This window comes from Protopterus annectens, chromosome 12.part0, assembly GCF_019279795.1.
Source record: "Protopterus annectens isolate FY-2018-M chromosome 12.part0, PAN1.0, whole genome shotgun sequence".
NCBI lineage: Eukaryota > Metazoa > Chordata > Ceratodontiformes > Protopteridae > Protopterus > Protopterus annectens.
In genome coordinates, this window is record NC_056746.1 from 101,446,088 (window position 1) to 101,465,034 (window position 18,947).

At 42.6% G+C, this 18,947-nt stretch overlaps 1 protein-coding gene across 1 annotated transcript in view; it reads left to right on the forward strand.

Annotated features, from left to right (window-relative positions):
- The window catches only part of EIF3B (eukaryotic translation initiation factor 3 subunit B), a gene marked incomplete in the record, with an annotated part of 704,366 nt that overhangs the window by 103,694 nt on the left and 581,725 nt on the right, over positions 1-18,947 (forward strand). The window contains 1 exon segment of the mRNA XM_044089128.1: positions 12,869-12,926. Coding sequence (XP_043945063.1) covers positions 12,869-12,926 — 58 coding nt within the window.

Genomic DNA, 18,947 nt, shown 5'->3' on the forward strand with positions numbered 1-18,947 from the left:
AAAGAGATTCAATGTCAGATTAGACTGAATGCAGCCAGTCCACCAGGCATCAATGAGTATATTCCCACAAAACCTTTATTAAGAAATTAAACTATGGTATATGAATGAATTTATGTTGTTCGTTAGTCCTTTATGTATACATTTTATCAATTTAATATATAGGAACTAGCAGAAACGTAAAAACACACTTGAGAAAACAAAAAGAATGCTCAGCAGTAGTTACAGTCACAAAGCCTTAACGCAAATTTATTATAAACCAAATTAAATAGCGTTTTCGCTACTAAAACCAATGTAGCTTCTTCAGAGGCTATAAAACACAGTAAAAAAGGCGCCAACCACAATTTATACTGTGGCCGGCCTCATTCAATTCAGCTGTAATGCATGAAATACATCACTTCCTTATAGGACCAAACATAATATGTTTAAAACCATACAAAGTGAATTTAGAATTAAAAAATGAAAATTAAAATAATAATAATAAATGTACTTGTATATACAGGTACATACAGTATATACAAAATACCTACTGACTCTGAATCTTGTTAACTTACTAACTCAAAATACAAAACTGTACATAGATATATATAAAAAAATAAATAAATGCTGTTTTTTTAAAATTGTGTATTTTATGTATATATATATTTTTATGTTATTATATTTTTATGTTTTTATGTACATTCTAAAACTACATAAAATAAAATCAACTAACTTGATACCAACAATGGAAGTCACCACATAGATAAATACTCAGCGTAGAAAAGACCTATATTTTAGCACAGGGGCTATATTGCAGCTCTCGTTTAACCCTGGCAGATTGAAGGCATCCAGTTTTAATTGCCATTGCAATTCCAAAATCTCTAATAAAAGAGAAGTAGGTCCTCCCCTCACTGATTTTTGCTTGCAGTCTATACCCATGAAAACAAAATTATGCCCAGGGTTTGATGCAACATGCTTTGCAAGTGCATTTTCTGTATTGTTATTCCTAATAGCATATGTGTGCTGGTATATGCGCTCTCTGAGTTTCCTGTCAGTTTTACCGACATAAAATGCCGGACAACATACGCAGAGAGCAACATATACAATAGATTTGGTGTCACAAGTAATTCTATAATTAATCAAGAATTTTTTACTACTGCCTATGCTAAATGAATTCCCTGTCCGCAGGGTATGACACCAATTACATGATCCACAGGTAAAACACCCTTTTGTTCTATGTGTAACCTGAACAGAAGGAGTTGATTGTAATAGTTCCTTTAAATTGTTACCTCTCCTAAAAGTGACCTTTGGTTTTGGGCCTAGTTTCTCAACCAAAAATGAATTGGTAGTAATAAAATACCAATTCTTATCAATAATCTCTGTTATTTCTTTTGAATTCAAGTTAAATACTGTTGAGAAAGACAAAGTGTAGTCTATTCTAGGTTGTTCATCAATCGAATCAGAAAAAAGTCTTATATCTATAATGCCATTAACTTGGGGTTGACCCCCCAAGTTTGTAGTATTTCTATCAGCTATTAAGGGAATGATGATCCCAGTCTTTCTTTTATTGGTCACTTCAAAGGTTAATTCATCTATGACTGCTGATGGATAACCTCTGTTCAAGAAAAATTCCGCAAGGACAGTACATTCTTTTTCAAATTCTTCAAATTCACTACACATACGCCCAGCCCTAACCAATTGCCCTTTAATGACGGCTTTTTTCAACTTGTATGGGTGGGCGCTTGTGTAGTGCAAAAAAGAATTTATGTACGTGTCCTTACGGTAAATGGATGAACTAAACCTGAGGTTGTCTATATCCTTTTATACTTTTACTTGTATTTTGAGTTAGTAAGTTAACAAGATTCAGAGTCAGTAGGTATTTTGTATATACTGTATGTACCTGTATATACAAGTATATTTATTATTAGTATTTTAATTTTCAATTTTTAAATTCTAAATTCACTTTGTATGGTTTTAAACATATTATGTTTGGTCCTATAAGGAAGTGATGTATTTCATGCATTACAGCTGAATTGAATGAGGCCGGCCACAGTATAAATTGTGGTTGGCGCCTTTTTTACTGTGTTTTATAGCCTCTGAAGAAGCTACATTGGTTTTAGTAGCGAAAACGCTATTTAATTTGGTTTATAATAAATTTGCGTTAAGGCTTTGTGACTGTAACTACTGCTGAGCATTCCTTTTTGTTTTCTCAATTTAATATATAGGAATATATTATATTTATTAGTAAGGATTTTTATCACATTCAAATTTATGAAGGTTTTAGTATTATATTATGAATTTTATTTAATTATATAATTATTCATCAGTTTATATGATAAAAATGAGATTGTTGTTTGTGCTTTTAATTTTTAATGAATGCTTGATTGGTTAGGTGATTAGATAATTAGTTTTTTTGGCGGGCTTTTAGAAAGTATTTAAAGTGTAGTATTGAGTATGTAAGTTGTTCTGAAGAAATCTACGTTGAGTAGATGAAAGCGCTTAACCTATTGCCTATATACTTCGCTCAATAAAGGATTTGGATACTGTGGATCGTGGTGTTTCATTCAGGGGAGCTGCTTTTTCGATCGTTGGTTCCCTGGATACATTCTTGTGAGCAAGTTTTACCCTTATTTTCTTGATCAGCACCTATCACTCCTGTCCAAGAAACCACTGTACCCATAAGTTTACTCCAGGAGTGAACTGCTTTGCCCTTCTTGAGAACGAGAGTACTGCATATGGATGGGTGCTGGCATAGTATAAGTGGTCTTGTGACTTGGCTGATTTGTATTTTCTGAGAGCTTATTATCTCTAATATATTAGTGTCTGCATATTTTCCAGCATTTAAATGTTTGCCTTACAATAAGGGGCCTATACGAATATTAACAAACTATAACTTTGTACAAAGCCGATGAGTAATGTAATCATGACATCTGAAGGCCTTGATGTAGATAAATCTAAAGAAACATCCCATAATCTTTTAAGGTGTTTGATGTCCAAGTTATATGTGTGAGTTAGGGTCTACTTCATTTCACCGAAAACACACTTCACTGAAACTCATTTCATTGTAAAGTCATTTCACTGAAAATCAGTTGCCTGACCACAATTCACTGAAAACTAATTTGACTGAAATTAATTTAGTTGAAAGGTATATGCCGTGTTCTCCACTGTAGTGCGATCCTGGAGTTAGTATATATATAGTAAGGGTGTGTGTGTGTGGGGGGGGGTGTAGCCCCCCCCACCTATTTTGGGTATATATTATCTTCTGGAAAGAGTTATTCATTTCAGCTTGTAAGTATCCATGTCTATGGTTTTCTCCGTTTAAAATAGGTTGGGAGCCTAAGCCCCCCACACCCCCTTACTATATATACTAACTCCAGGATCGCACTACAGTGGTGAACAGGGCATATACCTTTCAACAAAATGAGTTTCAATCAAATGAGTTTTCAGTGAAGTGAGCTTTGTGAATTGTGCTCAGGCAACTGATTTTCAGTGAAATGAGTTTCAATGAAGTGGTGTTTTCAGTGAAACAAAGTAGACCCATGAGTTATAATATTTGGCTTCTTGTCTGTCACAGTGCCTTTGTCCTTGAATAGATGGATCTGTTAGATGTTTTGTTGTTAATTTGGCAGGGGAAATTAAGTTTGACAGTGGTCACATTATGAACTACAACTGTGATGAAATTTTATACAAGTACATCAAACTTTGAGTTTTTTTTTTTTCCATAAATCACCACTTCTATCCCTCTTAACATTTTGGCAGTATCCCTTTGTGCACTTCTTGCCAGCCTTGTTTTTTTTCTGCTTGTGTTTACTAGAACTGGATGTCATGCTCCAGATGTGGCCTTACTGGATGCCCTGTACAGTAAGAGTTTCACTTCGGTATCCCTTGTCATCCATTCCCATAGTAATCTATAGCAGCCTCTTATGACCCTTGTACACTGCTCCCTTTCACATTGCTAAGCATGGTCAATCTTACTAGTGATGGATAACCTCCTTCATAGAGCTGTAGCTGCAGAAACATTCAGGACTGATGTTCTGGTGTTCGAACGTTGCCATACGGCTCCCACTCAGTCTCCTGATGCACACTACTTCATGCTTTTTCTCCAGAATTGTTCTTGCCATGACAGATGTTCTTCATGTTTCACTGTTGCAGTCATCACACTAGGGTTATCCTGCCAGGGGTAGCCTTCAGTCGGCCTGAATACCAGAGGCTTAGTATTTCTGTACTGGTTGCTGTTGCTTCAGTACTGACGTCAGGTCATCAGAGGTATAAAAACAGGCAGCCGACGCCATTACATCAGTCTTTCTTGCCAAGGAGTCTGAAGCAGAAGCAGGTCGCCTGAGTGTCGGTCGGCAGCTACCTGAGTTTTCGTTTCTGAAATTTAATCATCTTCTTGAAGTCTTCTAAAGCTAAGTACCCCATTGGGGATCCTTTTTTCTTGCTCTAACCGATGTCAGAAAAAGCTAACAATTGTTTCGCCTGTGGAAAGCAAATACCACACCGAGATTTCCATTCTTACTGTGTCACCTGTTTAGGCCCAGACCACAACGTACTTCGCTGTCTGTTTTGTGCTTTGTTCAGCGTCCGAACTATTCGTCGTCGGGCCCTTATTGTAGCTAAATACTTTCATTCTTGATCTCCGTATTCCAAAATGGCTTTGGTAAGCCATCCGACTACCAATCTTAAGAAAAAATTTAAGGATAAAGACAAGAGACTGCACAGGTCCAAAACTGCCGATGATGCTTCTGTCAAGCTAGTCGCCAGTTTGCCGGCACTCAGTAAGGTGCTTTCGCAGCCCCTGATGCCTGCTCCGAGGGATTTGCAGGCTGCTACCGAGACCCGTTTGGAGTCCAGTATGCCGCAAGACTCTTGACTATGGAACCTGTGGATGTCTCTACCTTGGTTGGGTTGAGAGCCGCTGTGCAGGCACCGGCTAGGAAGCTCTTCGCACTACCGATATTCGACACAAACCGACGACTTTCGTGTCTTCAGTTCTTTCTAAAACTATCGAGTTTCGAAGGCCAAGAGTTCGAGCTATGCCTAAAAAACCGATGACCCAATCTCAAGCACCTGTTTCCTTGCCACAGTCTCAGATGCTTAAAATGGCAGAAGACCTCATCATGCTGATTAGGGGAAGCAAAAAAAAAGAGAGAGACAGCAGCTTTATTTGACCAAAAGTCCAATGACTCGGAGGTTTCTGATTATGAAGACACATGACCTTGTCTGCCTATGAGGATTCAGATGCAGAGGAATCCATTCCTTCTGCCTCCCCTCCAGAGGATTTTTCTTTAGGTGAAACCCTACATACTTTGAGAAAGCATTTCCATTGGGAATGCCAGGATTATCCTTAGTCCAAAAAGAGACTCTGGGAATTTTTAGATCTACCACAGCACAGACCCTTAGCTATCCCTCCTGTTCTGGATGTTGTAGATGATGTCTTTATGGAATCCATTCTAACTCCTGATATATTACCCTGCTCCAAGGAAACCTGACCGGTACTACAGAGTCCCTGACTCACACAAATTTCTCTTCAAAAATCCTACTGCTGACCTAGAGGTCATCGCCAAGGACCTACATGAATAAAAGCAACTACAGCCAAGAATCCCACCGCCTTGAACAGGGATTCCCGAGCTTTAGACAGATGGGGTGAAAAAGTATACACCTTTGCAACTCTCGCTGTTAGAGCATTAAGTAAATTGTCAGTTCCACATGCTGAAATACCAGCAGCTTACTATGGAATGTATTGAGCAAAAGTTATCTACCTTACCTGACTGTGGAATGTATTAAGCAAACGTTATCTACCTTACCTGACTGTGGAACGTATTAAGCAAACGTTATCTACCTTACCTGACTGTGGAACGTATTAAGCAAACGTTATCTACCTTACCTGACTGTGGAACGTATTAAGCAAACGTTATCTACCTTACCTGACTGTGGAACGTATTAAGCAAACGTTCTCTACCTTACCTGACTGTGGAACGTATTAAGCAAACGTTCTCTACCTTACCTGATTGTGGAACATATTAAGAAAAGTTATCTACCTTACCTGATTATGTAACGTATTAAGCAAAAGTTATCTACCTTACCTGACTGTGCAGAAAGTAAAGAATTACAGGAGCTTATGCATTCTGCAAGCCAAGTCAGCAAGCATACCTTGCAATGTGGGTTTTACGCCCTGGAACATCTTGCAGCGCAGCAGTCACAGGTTCTGTGCTAAGAAGGCATCCCTGGCTTAAGGAGCAGACCTTGCCAGACCATGTCAAATCAAAATTATTGGACGCTCCTCTGAACAAGGACATCTGTTTGGCACTAAAGCAAAAGAGGTTTTAAAAAAGATGGAAGAAAAGGCCAAGTCTGTGCAGACAAAGATTTTTTAAAAGTGCAGCCTCCAAGATTTAGTAGGCATTGTCCCTCAAAACATTATTCCTTTCCAGCACCCTCAAGGACATCTCAAACTAGACCTAGGGGAAACAGACCAGCCCCCCCAGATTACTGTCTCAGGGTATGCAGAGATCTAAGCAGTGGAGTACCTCCACTTCTAAACCAGAGACTGCTAAGCCACCCCCTTATGGAAAGAATTTACAATGACTTCTCAACTTCACCCCAAACCTCTGCCCAATTGCTCGTGCCCCTAGGAGGAAAACTTGCCCACCATGCAAAAAAAAACTCTACCTCCATCACCAACGATCGATGGGTCCTCAACATAGTATCCCAGGGTAAAAATTTTATTTCCACACACTGCCAACCCCAAAACGGTTTCCAGATATTCCTCCAAACCAGTGGGCAGAGGCACAAAACTAAGTTCAGTCCCTGCTGTCTATAAGGGCAATTCAGCCTGTTCCTGCAGAACAGATAGGCCAAGGTTTTTATTCCAGACATTTCCTGGTATACAAAAAAGAGGGCACCTGGTGCCAAATCTTAGATATATCCATTCTAACCACCTTCCTGGTGGTTCCATAATTCAAAATGCTCACCCTACCAGCAGCTTCTCCCTATGCTGTCCAAAGATGCCTGGTTAGTCACCCCAGATGTAAAGGAGGCCTGTCTGCACATTCAAATAAAGGAGTCCTGCAGGAAATATGTACGTCTCTGGGCAGGATCTATGCATTATCAGTTCTCTGCACTTCCCTTTGGCTTATCCACTGCTCCCAGAGTTTTCAAAAAATGCCTGGCTCCAACAATTGCCTATTGCAGACAGAGAAATATTCAAATTTATCCCTACTTGGTCGATTGCCTAATTCAGGCAGACAGTCAGGAAAAGCTGTTGCAGCACCCGTCATTTGTAAAGGACCTTCTTACATCCCTGGGGTACACTATCAGCGAAAAGAAATCCAAAATAGTCCCCAGTCAAAATATTGTATTCCTGGGAGCAAGCTTGGACACAGCATCCCAGATGGCATTCCTTACTCCAGAAAAGCAAGCCTATCTGACTGGCTACTTCGCTCAAATGCCCACCAGAACCCAGCTATCCACAAGGAAAATCCTGCAGGCTCTAGGGTTCATGGCCTCCTGCATTCTAGTAATTCCATATGCTAGACTGAATATGAGGAAACTTCAGTGGTACTTATTTGGTGCCAACATTCTCAGGACCTGGAAACAATCATACCTATTTTACCTTGTCTAAGGAAAGAGTTCCTTGGGTGGGCAGCAGCATGCAACCACAACAAGGGGCTTCCCTTTACATAAGCCCACGCCACCCAGACCCTAACTACAGACGCATCAGATTATGCCTGGGGTGCACATCTGGACAGCAGGTGCATTCAGGGCCACTGGAGACCAAATCATATTCATCTGCACATCAATCAAAAAGAGATGCTAGCTGTTCAGCACACTTCAGATCCCTACTCACACCAGGGGGCCCTTACTAATCAAAACCCACCAGCTCAACAAATTCTGCACCAGGGTACTTCACAGCAAGGTCTGGAAAGTGGATGCCCTATCCTTCCAGTGGGCAAACCTCTCAATCTATGCATTTCCCCCTCTACCTCTTACAAGAGTATTACTCAAAATAAGGGAGGAAAGACCAAGGGCAATTCTGATTGCCCCAGACTGACCACGCCGACACTAGTACCCACTACTGCGCAGTCTGTCACTCCCTCCTCTCCTGACACAGCAGGAGGGACAGTTCTTGCATCCACAGTTGCAGACCCTGAACCTTTGCAGCCTGGCTTATCCCTTGACTTATCTTCCAGTGGCCAGCCTAAGCAAGCAGGTACTGGAGGTCATAATGTGAAGCCAGATGACCCAGTACAAGGAAATCCTATGCTGACAAGTGGAAAATGTACTGTTCCTGGATTCACACTAAAGGAGCAGATACAGCACAGCCCTCCTTGCCTGTCATTCTGGATTACCTAGCAGACCTACTCCACAGAGGCCTCTCCTTCTCCACCATTAAGATCCATGCCTCTGCCATCTCTGCTTATTACAGCACAGAGCCACCTCTCTTCTCTCACCCTCTCATCAAGCAATTCCGGAGAGGGGCTAACAACTTAACGCCACCAAGAAGAGCCCCTACCCTTGCTTGGGACCTTAACTTTGTATTGAAAAAGCTCACACTACCTCCCTTTGAGCCTGCAGCATCAGCAGAGTTAAAATTCCTCTCTTGGAAAACAGCCTTGCTTCTGGCCATCACTTCAGCCAGAAGAGTGTCTGAGCTACAAGCACTTATGGCTGTGAAACCCTTCATTATTTTTCATGCTGATAGGGTCTCCCTCAGGACTAACTCCACTTTCGTGCCTAAAGTGGTGTCCAGTGTGGCTCTCAACCATTCTATCCATTTGCCCACTTTCTTCCCTAATCCTCAAAATAAGGGGGAAATGATCCTGCACTCCTCAGATGTGCACAGACAGCTCAGATTCTACCTTTATTGGAAGTCTGACCAGTTACTATTCAGCTTTGCACCAGGGGCAGAGGGCAAGCCCATATCAAAACAAACCATCTCCAAATGGATAGCACACTTCATCCATTTCTGTTACAAACACCATGGGAAACCACCCCCTCAGGGAGTCAGAAAGCATTCCACTAGGGCAACTTCAACCTCTACAGCCTTTCTCACAGGAGTCCCTACCAGGGCCATTCTGGAAGCTGCTACTTGGGAGTTCTGTTCATACCTTCACCATGCATTACCACCTGCCTGTCTTTAACAAATCCAGGGCGGGCTTTGCAACAGCAGTCCTGCAGGGCATACTAGCCAGTCCCAATTCTTCTTGACTCCCTCCACCCATTCTTCAGGTTTGGGTATCACCCCAAGTGTGATGACTGCAACAGTGAAACACGAAGCACATAGTACAGTTGTACACTTACCATAACTGTAGATGTTTGAGTGTTCACTGTTGCGGTCCTGGTTTCCCACCTTTCAGCCCCCTTGTCTCTCTCACTGCTCTCTCATTCTCTCTCTCTTCCTCACTCCTTACAGGGCTATTGGTATTTACTTTTTACTGGTGGTGTTTTTCCACCATAACTTGGCTCCCTACTTGGGGGCTCCTGACATTTGGGGCAAGAAAAACTGATGTAATGGCATCGGCTGCCTGTTTTTATTACCTCTGACAACCTGATGTCAGTACTGAAGCAACAGCAATTGATGCAGAAATACTAAGCCTCTTGTATTTAGGCTGACTGAGGGCTACCCCTGGCAGGATAACTCTAGTGTGATAACTGCAACAGTGAACACACTCGAACATCTACATGTATGGTAAGTGTATACAACTGTAGTTTTCTAATGCTCTGGCAATGGCTCTGGTCTGAATTTGATTATATTTAGTGATTTGCAGGTGTTTTTCATAACTAGTTGAGAAAAGATGTTGTTCCCTTTTACTGATAACTGTCCAGTTAAGTTTTCTTTTTTTTTATTATTTGTATATGTTTCTGCGAAGACTTTTTGGTTCTAGGCCATTTGCCTGTATAGTTCAGTTACTGTTTCTATGGTGTGTACCTACAGGCAGGCACCCCAAGTGCTTAATTTGTTTGGGAGTCAAACGTGACACCCATTCATACATATTTTTGTCATTTGGTACTGCTACAAAGAGAAGGTACCACAAAACATTAGAGAACTGCTTAATGTTTCCAAAGCACTTGTACGTTAGACTGTGCCTTGTGTCCCCTTAAAGTACTTGGTTTAAGTGAGGATCCCGTGCACATTATTCACATTCTTTGTCTAGCAGCACAGTTCTGAGAAATCTAAAACATAAATACAGACCTGGTCCATTCTTAGTAACAGCAGTGCAGTGTTCAGCACACATTCGGACAGCTCGTTCAGCACACATTCAGACAGCTCCACTTGTAAAACATTAGGCTGCTGTCCTCCCCCCTCTTGTCCCACAATGCATCTCTAAGACATAAATACAGATCTGGTCCATTCTTAGTAACCGCAGTGCAGTGTTCAGCTCACATTCGGACAGCTCCACTTGTAAAACAGTAGGCTGGTGTCCTCCCCCCTCCTGTCCCAGAATGCATCTCGGTGCCATTCTTCAAGGCTCTGTTTCCATTTATAAATTGACCCATGCCCCTCCCATCTCAGGATGCATCTTCATGCCATTCTTCAGAACTTTTTTTGCCATGCTCTGTGTTTACTTATATAAACTCTCATGCCCCCATCCCAGAATGCATCGTAGTGCCATTCTTCAGAGCTCTGTTGCCGTGCTCTGTGTTTACACACACAAACTGCCCCATGCCCCTCCCATCCCAGAATGCATCGTAGTGCCATTCTTCAGAGCTCTGTTGCCGTGCTCTGTGTTTACATATATAAACTGCCCCATGCCCCTCCCATCCCAGAATGCATCTTAGTGCCATTCTTCAGAGCTCTGTTGCCATGCTCTGTTTACATATATAAACTGCCCCATGCCCCTCCCATCCCAGAATGCATCTTAGTGCCATTCTTCAGAGCTTTGTTGCCGTGCTCTGTTTACATATATAAACTGCCTCATGCCCCTCCCATCCCAGAATGCATCTTAGTGCCATTCTTCAGAGCTCTGTTGCCGTGCTGTGTGTTTTCAAATATAAACTGCCTCATGCTACCTTTTAAAGTGCTTCGTATTCATTGCTTCTTTAGAACAAAGATCATTTTTTACCAAATGGACAGTCGCTCAGTTTTCTGTAACACACAGTGCTATGTACTGCTAGCGTTTGCACCTGGAACTCTTCGGGCTGTCTTCTCTCTTCTCTTTGCTCTCTTTGTGCTGCTCTGCTACTAGCTGTTCAGTTTTTTCTTGACTTTTGCCAGTTTTAAAAATGTTCTCTCCTTTTATGTTTAGATTTGAGGCCTGTCACTGCGAGTTAGCTGCACAGCAAAGCTACTTGTCAAAGTGTATCCCTGTGGTGGGCAGATTCCATTGCCTCTATTGTCACAGACAAACTCCTGTGTTTCTGTCTTTGGGGGACTTGATTCGAGAGATTGTAAACGCACCACAGCATAGTCCTTGTCCGTTGTTCCTGCTTTACTCTAATATTGTGAATAGCAGCACTGGTTCTCTTTAGAGAGGTAGCAGTACATCTGAAACGCTTTATTGTTTTGCTAGAAAGGTACAGCAGCAGCTTTCACTAGAATGTATGTTTAAGGAATAATGAGAGTGTGTGAATCGATGAAAAATAAAGTGGAGAGTGAAATAATAAAAATAATAGTAGTATGCCTTATAATCTGGTGGTCACATTTGTCATTTTGCTGCAGGTAGTCCTCAGAAGCACCTTTTACATGGAGAAGTTGGTGATCACTTCATTTAATAAAATTCTAATTGCAGAGGACTTAAGGAGTCCATTTCGCCACTGCAGTAGACATACTAGTAGGAAATCTAGATTGTACAAAGTTGTCTCATGTATCTGTTAGTTTACCTTATTTTAAAACATGACGGCGATCCTTGGTGTGATCATCCCACCTCCCATCTTTTTTTAAGTAATTGGGAGTACCTAATAAAATGTCTCTACCCCAGAGGTTACTGGCTATGTAGGAGATGACTTTTTTTTATTCAGCTTGCCCAGATCTGGTGGACAGGGTTTAATATGTAGCTATTTTGTTTTCTGGTAAATGGTTTGTCCAGCATAAGACGAGCTGCTTTCATTAGTGAGTTAATGTTGCACAGATTTTGCTGCTGGCAGCAGTGGCTTTATTGGTTGTAGGAGTGTGCTCATTTATGACTTTCAGAATCGGACCATCTGCCTCGGTTGAGATGGCCTGGATCCATGGCACAAAGAGTGACGAAACCCTGACTGTAAATTAGTGACTCGATTTCATTTAGCTGTTCAGTGCTGGAATTTCAATCCAGGATGGAGGTGGCATCCGAAACCCTGACTGTGAATTAGTGACTCGATTTCATTTAGCTGTTCAGTGTTGGAATTTCAATCCAAGAGAGGCGGCATGTAGGCTTGTGGCACACTGGCACCCTGTGGTCACTGTGTATATTACCAGTTCTGGATGGCGCATCAGAAGCAGTACTGTCACGGGGGGTGCACACCAAGCAGTGCACTGTAGTCTGAGACAAATTCACATAGTAGCTCACTTATAGTGGCCACCATTGCAGGCTGCAGTCATCAGCTGCCACTGGGGAGATCAGGGCTTTGGATACAGAACACATCCTGATAACTATCTGGATGATGGCCTGCTGTGACCAGAACTTGCCCTGTGGGAAAACAGATTGTATGATTGGCTGTTACTGTACAGAGGGAACTAATGAGCTAGTCATTCGCAAGTGGGCTAATAGCTAGCAGGCAGAGAGGGAAGAAGAAAGAATACTACAAAGCAAGTCTGCCTAGACTGAGGTCAGTTAAAGTAAGTTGCATAATACTGGCTAATATGGTACTGTTTTTAATATTCCATAAAATAACTGATTTATGTCTTTGCAGTGTAAAGGAAGATTAATTTGCTAACTCTTGTAACGGCAAGTGTTTTTTTTTTTCATCCAAGGTATACCACCATTAGTGATGAGTGGGAAATTCCAGAAAAACAGCCATTCAAGGACTTTGTAAGTACTCTCTTGTATTAAGAAACCTTGTTTGATTTCTTTAAAGTGGCTATGCAGATTTAAACAATGTGATGGGTTACTCCCTTTTTAATTTCTCCAATGTTTTGGGTTTCTAATACCATGACTGAATGGACCCCATTCCTAAGTCAAAGTATGATGAAAGTTCATGAAATTAGTACTGTTTCACTCTGTGATGTCAGCCAAAAGTGCTCTTTGCAGCACCCGCAGTGTGCCCAGTAATAGACTCCTCCTGTAAGTCATATAGAGTTACATGTATTGGTAGCGTATCCAAATAACATTTTAAACTTTTTTTTTTTTTTTTTTTTTTTAAGACCCATTGCTCCCACTACTATTGGAACTATTTGGGCATCTTTCTTCCAAATCCTGATATTTTATAATTTTGTGCCTTTCTGTGCGCAGGACACTGTAGTCAGTGGATGTGGTGATTTCAATGGCCAATGCTACTTTTGTCTTTTCCTGGACCACTATATCCAGATGTTCTTCGTGTTTCACTGTTGCAGTCATTACAATTGTGTTATCTGCTTGCAGTAGCCCTCAGTTGGGCTGATTAACAAAGTCTTGGGTCCTGCGTCTGTTGCTGTCCCTTCTTCCATGATGTCAGGTCGTCAAGGGTATCAAACATACAGCCGACGCCATTACATCAGTCTTTCTTGCCGTGCGGTGCCCGAAGCAGTTCGCAAGTGCCAGTTGGCCGACTCCTGAAATTTTCGAGTTTCAGAACCGAAATGTTCAACTAAAGCTAAGTACCCCGTTGGGGAAACTTTTTCTTGCTCCTTACCAATGGCAGTAAAAGTTAATAATTGCATTACTTGTGGAAAGCAAATACCTCATAAAGATTTTCATCTGTACTGTATTCCTTGCCTAGGCCCTGACCACAACGTACCTTGCTGTCGGTTTTGTGCTTTATTTAATCAGCGCACTGTCCGTCGTCGGTATATTTTCGTATCTAAATATTTCAGTTCTCGGTTTAATTATCCAGAAATGCCATTTGTTAGCAATCCGACTACCGGGATTCCAAAAAAACGCAAAGATAAAGACAGAGACAGGCCGCTGAGGTCCAAAACTGCCGACGACGCTTCTCCTAAGCCAGTTCACTGGTACTCAGTGAGGCGCTTTTACTTCTGATTCGCAGGCCTCTACTGAAACCTATTCATAGTCCGGTCTGCCGCAAGGTGCTTTAACTATGGAACCTGCAGATGTGTCTGCCTTGGATGAGTCAGGAGCCGCTGTGCAGGCACCAGATTCTGAGGGGTGTATTCAGGCTTACGGACTTGCATATTAAACCGACACCTCCTTCATTTAGGCCTAAATCTTGAACCATGCCTAAAAAAACGACGCCCAGGCCGCATGCTCAGGCCTCTATGCCTAAAAAACAAATACGAATGGCTGAAGATCTCATAACTCTAATTAGGGGAAGCCAAACTCCCCCTTCAGAGAGACCTAGGACTGAAGTTGTTTATGAATCTTCTGACTAGGATTCTGATTTTTCTGATTCTTCTGTTGATCTGGATTTGCCCTTATCTACATATGAGGATTCTGTTGCAGAGGACTCTATTCCCTCTGCTTCCCCTCCAGAGGAGTTTTCTTTTGGTGAAACCTTACATACTCTAAGGGAGCATTTCCACTGGGAAAGCCAGGATTTCTCTGATTCAAAAAAGAGGCTTAGGGATTTCTTACTCCTTCCTCAACATAGGCCTTTGGCTATTCCTCCTGTACTAGACATTGTTGATGATGCTTTTCGGAATCTAGTTTGGCCCCTGATTCTTTGCCTCCTGCTCCCAGAAAACCTGACAAATATTAAAGGGATGTTCATCGTGTTACACTGCTGCAGTCATTACACTTTGGTTATCCTGCCATCAGGTGGTCCCGCAGTCGGCCAGAGTTTGAAAGTCTTGGTCCGGCTTCTGTTGCTGTCGCCTCCTCCCTGACATCAGTGCGACAGGGGTATATAAGATGCAGCCGACGCCATTTTCTTCAGTCTTTCTTGCCGCGCGGTGCCTGAAGCAGAAGCAGTTTGCAAGTGCCGGTCGGCCGACTCCTGAGATCTTCATTCCGAATCCAGAACCGAAGTCTTCTAAAAAAGCTAAGTACCCCGTTGAAACTTTTTCTTACCTCAGACCGATGTCAGTAAAAGTTAATAACTGTATTTCTTGTGGGAAGCAAATACCTCATAAGGATTTCCACTCCTATTGTGTTCCATGCCTAGGCTGACCCACGACGTCACTGGTTGTCGGTTTTGTGCTAGGTTTAACAAGCGCACTATTAAACATCTTTTTGATTTTGCCTGACATTATTTTGGTAGAAAATTCAGTTATATCATGCCGTCGGAAATTCTGACGACCTCAATGCATAAAAAGCGCAAGGACAGGCATCCGAGGCCTAAAACGGACGACGAGGCCTCTTCTAGGCTGGTCGCCGGTTCTCCGGTTTTCAGCGAGGCGCCTACGCAGCCCCTGACGACCGCTTCCACAGAACCACAGACTGCCTCAGACTCCCACGTGGAGCTAGCTGGGCCTTCGGATGCACTAGGCCTTCAGTTTACTGATCCTAAACCTACAGAGGAAACCGAAGTAGCTGAGCATTCCACAGCTACAGAGGGTGTTTTCAGACCTACCCAGTTAACTATTAAACCCTCTGTTAAAGCTAAGCCCCCCTTAAAAGCAAAGAAACGGACACAGCTCTCTCCAGGGCAGGCTTCCATGCCTAAGAAACAGATGCTAAAAATGGCCGAGGACCTGATCACTCTGATCAAGGGGTCCCATCCCGCAGACTATGAATCTTCTGACCAGGTGTCCCTCTCCTCTGACTCTTCCTCGGACCTAGGATATTCTTTACCCCCTTATGAGGATTCTGATGCTGAGGAATCAATTCCATCAGCCTCTCCACCTGAGGATTACTCCTTTGGGGAGACCTTACATACCATGAGAGAGCATTTCCATTGGGAAGGTCAGGATTACTCAGAAGCCAAGAAAAGACTCGGAGACTTCCTTTTATTGCCCCAACACAGACCCCTTGCTATTCCACCAGTTTTAGACATTGTGGATTATGTGTACACTGAATCCAGTTTGAACCCAGACTCCTTACCCCCAGCCCCAGTTAAACCTGATAGATATTACAGAGTCCCTGACTCTCACAGATTTCTGTACAAAAGCCCTGTTGCTGACCATGAAACTATTTCTCAGGGACCCAAAGGGATTAAGGCCTCATCAGCAAAAAAAGCCAGTCCCCTCTGACAGAGATTCCAGAGCATTAGACAGATGGGGAAAGAAGGTATATACTTCTGCAACTTTAGCAATGAGAGCCTTGAATTGCCAGTTTCACATGCTAAAATATCAGCAATTTTTGATGTCTCAGTTGAAACAAAAGATGCTACCAGAATCAGATCCTCCTAACTTAAAAGAAATGCAGGATTTATTGCATGCAGCTAAACAAGTGGGAAAACACACTTTGCAATGTGGGTTTGATTCCTTAGAGGCCTCCTGTAGAGCAGCAGTTACAGGCTTTGTCATTAGAAGGCATGCTTGGTTAAAAGAACATACGTTACCAGATCATGTTAAGGTCAAATTATTGGATGCACCTTTGCAGCGGGATGTGCTGTTTGGAGTTAAGGCAGAGGAGGTATTAAAGAAGATGGAGGATAAGGCAAAATCTATGCAAATGGTGAAAGATTTCTTACAGGTTCAATCTCCTCGTTTTAGCTGAAATTGACCAACAAAGAATTGGTCCTTTCCAGTCACAGATTGCCCTCAAAGGGGAAGATACAGACGTCCAAGTGGTAGAGGTCAGACACAAGGCCCTTACAGGCCTCGACAATGGGGCAGACACAAGGCCCTTACAGGCCTCGACAATGGGGCACACCAGGCCAGAAAGAAGGGTAAGACAGGCCTCAACCTTATAAAAAACAGCCTCAATGACTTCCCACTACAGCTGCCAAACAGCTCTCTCTTGGCAGCCCCCTTAGGAGGAAAACTGGCACTTTTCTATCACAAGTGGCATTGCATCACCAAAGACAAATGGGTTCTCAACATCATATCTCAAGGTTACAGGTTCCATTTCCACACCTTGCCAATGTTAAAAGGAATGTCAAATCTGCCACCAAATCAAGGGGCAGAGGCTCAAAAACAAATTACAGCACTCATGGACATGAGAGCTATTCAAAAGGTACCACAACAAGGACAAGGATTTTACTCAAGACTCTTTCTGGTTCCCAGAAAAGACAAAGCCTGGAGACCCATTCTGGACCTTTCTACACTAAACACTTACCTGGATGTTCCGAAATTCAAGATGTTGACACTACAGCAGCTTCTTCCCATGCTGGGCAAGAAAGCTTGGCTCGTTACTTTGGACCTCAAAGAGGCATACCTGCATGTCCCTATCAGGCAAAATTGCAGAAGCTACCTCAGATTTCTTGCTGGTTCAATGCACTATCAATTCTCTGCACTACCCTTTGGCTTATCTACTGCGCCCAGGGTCTTCACAAAAGTGCCTGGCACCAGTAATTGCATTTTGCAGGCAAAAAGGAATTCAGATTTACCCATACCTGGACGACTGCCTGATTCAAGCAGAGATCAAGGACATTCTACTAAAACATCTGGTGTACGTAAAAAAGTTAAGTTGCCTGGGGTACACAGTAAACGAAAAAAAAATCAAAACTAGTGCCCTCACAACAGATAATATTCCTGGGTGTCAGCTTGAACACAATGGCCCAGATGGCTTATCTCACACCAGACAAGCAAGGACAACTGACTCAATATTTTCAATTAATGGTAACAAAGACCCAACTCCCTGCAAGAAAAATTCTGCAGGCCTTGGGCTACATGGCATCTTGCATACTACTAATTCCATATGCCAGACTGCATATGAGGAAACTACAATGGTACCTAAAAGAGCGTATGGTCTCAACACTGTCAAAGTTTGGAAACCGTTATACCACTAATTCCTTGCCTACAACAGAAGTTTTGATGGTGGGCACAAGCTTGTCACCTTAACAAGGGACAGCCTTTCACTCAACCCACAGCCAGGCAGACACTGACAACAGATGCATCGGGTTACGCCTGGGGAGCACACATGGCAGGAAAATGTATCCAGGGCGAGTGGCCCACAGAGCAAAGACATCTCCACATCAATCAAAAAGAGATGCTAGCTGTACAAAATGCTGTTATAGCTTTCAAGGACCTACTGCATCCAGGACAATTACTACTAAAGACAGACAACACAGTTATGTGGTACATAAACAAGCAAGGGGGCACACACTCCTACCCCCTCTGCAGACCAGCCATGACCTTGTTTGATACAACTCTAAGCTACCAAATTCATCTGCAAGCACAATTCCTGCCAGGAGAGAAAAACACACTGGCAGACGACCTAAGCAGAAACATTATGGACCCACACGAATGGAAACTAAACCCACAAATATTCAGAATGTTAACACAAAAATGGGGGAGCCTGGACATAGATCTGTTTGCCACCCCCAAAGAACTGCCAATGACAGAAATTCTGCACAAGAAGCTACCATCCACAAGTGTGGAAAGTGGATGCCCTCTCATTCAGCTGGAAAAAACTACAAGTATACCCTTTCCCACCTTTACCTCTCCTTCCAAAGGTGCTCATAAAAGCTAGGCAGGAAGAGCCAAAAATGATCCTGATTGCACCAGACTGGCCACGCCAGCACTGGTACCCAATCCTAAAGAACTTAACAAGAACCACCCTGGATTTTACCACAAATTCCACAGTTGCTGACACAGTACAACAATCAGATACTTCACAGCCAGCTAAAGACCTTAAACTTAGCTGCATGGAAAATTCCTTAGTCAAGCAAGCAATGCCTCTCCAAAGCTGTTATGGATGTCATTCTGGTGGCCAGAAGGCCTAGCACCAGGAAAGCATACTCAGACAAATGGAAGAGATTCTGTGCCTGGAACCAAGCGCACAGCCTTGACCCTCTTGTCCCAAACATTCCTCAGATACTGCAATACTTAACTGAGATGCTGGACAAGGGCC